The sequence below is a fragment of the Nuphar pumila genome, chromosome 5 (genome assembly GCF_984573655.1).
Source record: "Nuphar pumila chromosome 5, dmNupPumi1.hap1.1, whole genome shotgun sequence".
Classification (NCBI taxonomy): Eukaryota; Viridiplantae; Streptophyta; class Magnoliopsida; order Nymphaeales; family Nymphaeaceae; genus Nuphar; species Nuphar pumila.
Window position 1 is genome coordinate 56,974,283 of NC_143253.1, and position 3,109 is coordinate 56,977,391.

Consider the following 3,109-nt stretch of genomic DNA (forward strand, 5'->3'; position numbering starts at 1 on the left):
GGGATATTTTCTACTAGATCAGTTTTTATATACTTATCATTTCATGGGTTAACCAAATGTGTATACAGGTATCCTGCCTTTTTCGAGAACAGATTGGGTGATGGCCTTCAGATGTCATTTAATTTTATCCAGTCAAGAAATGGATGTTCCTTGGGTACTTATAGAAGCAGCAAAGTTCACGGAAATACGAAAGAGAAGAGTGATGGCAGTATTCTGCCTTATGCGAAGCTTGGAATATCTCGAATTTACAGGCTTATTAGAGGAAATCGTGTTTCTAGAAACAAATTCATGTCATCAGTAGTGCGTAAATTTGATTCTGGAACATGGAACGGTTCTACAACTCCCTTTCTAGTGTAAGTACTTTGGATTGCCAAGGCGCTACGCTGACTGCACTGCAGAAGCTCAGTCCTAAAATCAGAACAATTCTGGAATAATTTTCTTTCATCAAAGAAAACTACTGACACTCTTATGGAAAATATTGTATGCGAGTTCACATGCCTGTGTTGATGTTTAAGTTATTAATAATGGTTTCCATTTTTGCAGATACTGCACTGAGATTCTCTCCAGTCTTCCATTCACATCACCTGATGAACCACTGTATCTGGTCTATACAATTAATCGAGTTATACAAGTTAGAGCGGGTGCTCTAGAGTCAAGTATGAAAGCCTTGAGTTCCGGTTGCAATCATGGTCTCTCTGCTGAAACTTCTCACAAGACCATCGAGGACCAACTAAAGGCAGAGCATCTGTCTAATAATCATGATTTTTCTGATACTAAGCCAGAAGCTTCCATGCCTGCAGCCAGTTGCTCAGACGTCTCCGAGGAAGATCAAAATAAATTTAAGGTAGTCATCTAGAGATCATTTGTTAAGCACGGGTGCAGTTATCCTGCACTTCTGGTTGTCTTTTCTGTTTTTCATGCTGCATGATCATGTTTGTACTTTTTTTGGTTTTTGCGTCTATTGTGGTTCTTTTCTGCTTGTTCCTATACTCTCTTAGGGGTAGAGTGTTACATTTTCCTACTATGAGCAACACTGTGTTTAGAGATTGTAGGTAACTGCAGTTAAAGTTTCTTGCACGTTTATTGCTTGAGTAGGCTGACTGTCAAGCTGCAATAGCTTTGCGATTGCTCATGAAGCTGAAGAGACACTTGAAAACTGTCTACAGCCTAAATGATTCCCGCTGTCAGGCATGCTTCTGACCTAGTCATTCCTCTATATTTAAGTGATGTAGCTCCATAACAATCTGATAATAAGAGAATCTTGTTCCAATTTCTTCTGCATTTCAGGCATTTGATCCAGCCGAACCTCTAAAACCAGGAGAAGTCCTCTCCAAGCAAAGTGTTCCGTTTGACCTGCAAGACATTCCCTTCAACTTGCCCACCACTCGCCAAGAAATGCTGGTGAAATATCAGGTAATGGATAATGTTGATCTATGCTTTTGTTTCTCAAGTTTTTCCCACCCAGTTCAGCCTGTCTTATTCAAAGCTTATTCATGCCCTATTCAAGATTAACGTCCCAAGTTGCAACTCTTCTACTTTCATGATTTTGTCCTAATTCAGGTTTGGCTGGTAGAGCCCTTGAAACCCTTATCCCTAACCTGGATCATCCTGACCAAATTGAAGTGCTGCTGCCTGGTTTTTTGATCATGTTGCCCAAACTATATGTATTTTCTAGAATGATCCACATCTCGAGATTTTGAGAGAAATATCTTGGAAGCTCTTACAATTATATTCTTTCTGATGGGAGAATGAGAGTGAGGTGGGGCTTGGAGTGAAACTTGAGCAAATGTTAAAATTTGGAAATTATAAATACAAATCCCTTAAGGCCAATATATGTATTCCTGATAGCTTGATTCAACAGCATGCCAGCTCTGCTAAGTATCTCATAGACTTAAGGCAGTTACACCAGTGTACATTGCTGTTTTCATCTTTTCCTTGTGAATTGATCTTTGTGTGCATAGTGATTTAGGTGTTCTTATTTTTCGAGTAGGAATTCAAGGCTGCACTGAAAGAAGACACTATTGATTATTCCACCTACACCGCTAATATCAACAAAAAGAGGCCTCGGACATCAGGCATGGATTCTGGCAATGGTTATGCCGTAAGAAAGATGCCTGCCAGGAGTACAAGAAAAAGCAAACCAGTTCGAGATGTGGATCATGACAACGAAGACGATGCTGATGATGACAAAGATGATGACTGGATGAGTGGGTATTATAGGGCTGGTGGAAGGAGTGGTCGAGGGAGGAGGTAATATTGGTAGCCTGGAGAGAATAAAACTGGCTGCATTGTACATTGTTTTCTCGATACAGTAGGAGAAAGTTAAAAGAATGAGTCGTTGATTAGGATACAGTGGGCGGCGGAACTTTGTCAGAGGGGCCATCATTTGTAATTTTTCTTAACCTGCTTATAGTGAATAGGAATCTAGGGTTCATTGATTCATGCATACTGCTGCGGGGTCTCTCTCTCTCTTTCTTGTAGGAACCGTTAGTAAAATCAAGATCTCGGTATATGACAGTAATTAATAACCATATATATTAACTTGGAACGTTGTGCATGCACATTATTTATAAGAAACGTTTAGAGGCTAGATCAGGAAGACTTCTTTAGGTAGGAGGTGAAAAGTGATCAGCATCTGTGTAACTTTAATATTGATAGCTCCGATTTTTCAAATTTGAACTCAATTTGGTTCTGAAATGCAGTTCGGGGGGCTTGCTTTGCACCCACAACTCGAGCCTTATTTTACACATGAAAAGTTTAAAATACTTCTGGATTATACATGCATTAGTAGGCTATATTGACATAAAATAGATACGAGTGCTGGGCAATCCCTCATAAGATCTTCCCATTCGCATGTTTTAGCAGCACAACAAAAAGCTGCAAGGCAGGATGTAAGATTAAAAAATAAGCAGCTCAAAAGTTCAAATTCATGACCTTTGATGTTTCGGCAACCTCTGTTCAGGTTGACTCGTTTTGAAGAAACTTGTTCTTAAGCACAGCCTACTGGGGTAGGCAGCTAAGGTGTTCATACTCTAAAAAAAATCAGATGCAACATTCGGCACTAATATTCATATGTAAAAGCCTATGTCCAATCTTAACCTGGGCCTGA

At 39.7% G+C, this 3,109-nt stretch overlaps 1 protein-coding gene across 3 annotated transcripts in view; it reads left to right on the top strand.

Annotated features, from left to right (window-relative positions):
* EMB2773 (PHD finger family protein) overlaps nt 1–2,446 on the top strand; it is a 70,293-nt gene extending 67,847 nt beyond the window's left edge. For 2 of the 3 annotated variants that reach the window (XM_090006171.1, XM_090006172.1), the window contains 5 exons: nt 69–353; nt 544–844; nt 1,096–1,188; nt 1,288–1,413; nt 1,991–2,446. In XM_090006171.1, the coding sequence (XP_089862297.1) occupies nt 69–353; nt 544–844; nt 1,096–1,188; nt 1,288–1,413; nt 1,991–2,254 (1,069 nt within the window). In that variant the 3' untranslated portion in view covers nt 2,255–2,446. Of the gene's footprint in view, nt 1–68; nt 354–543; nt 845–1,052; nt 1,189–1,287; nt 1,414–1,990 lie in introns of those variants that run through there. The other variant, XR_016431916.1, reaches the window with a different exon arrangement.
* The last annotated feature ends 663 nt before the right edge of the window (nt 2,447–3,109 follow it).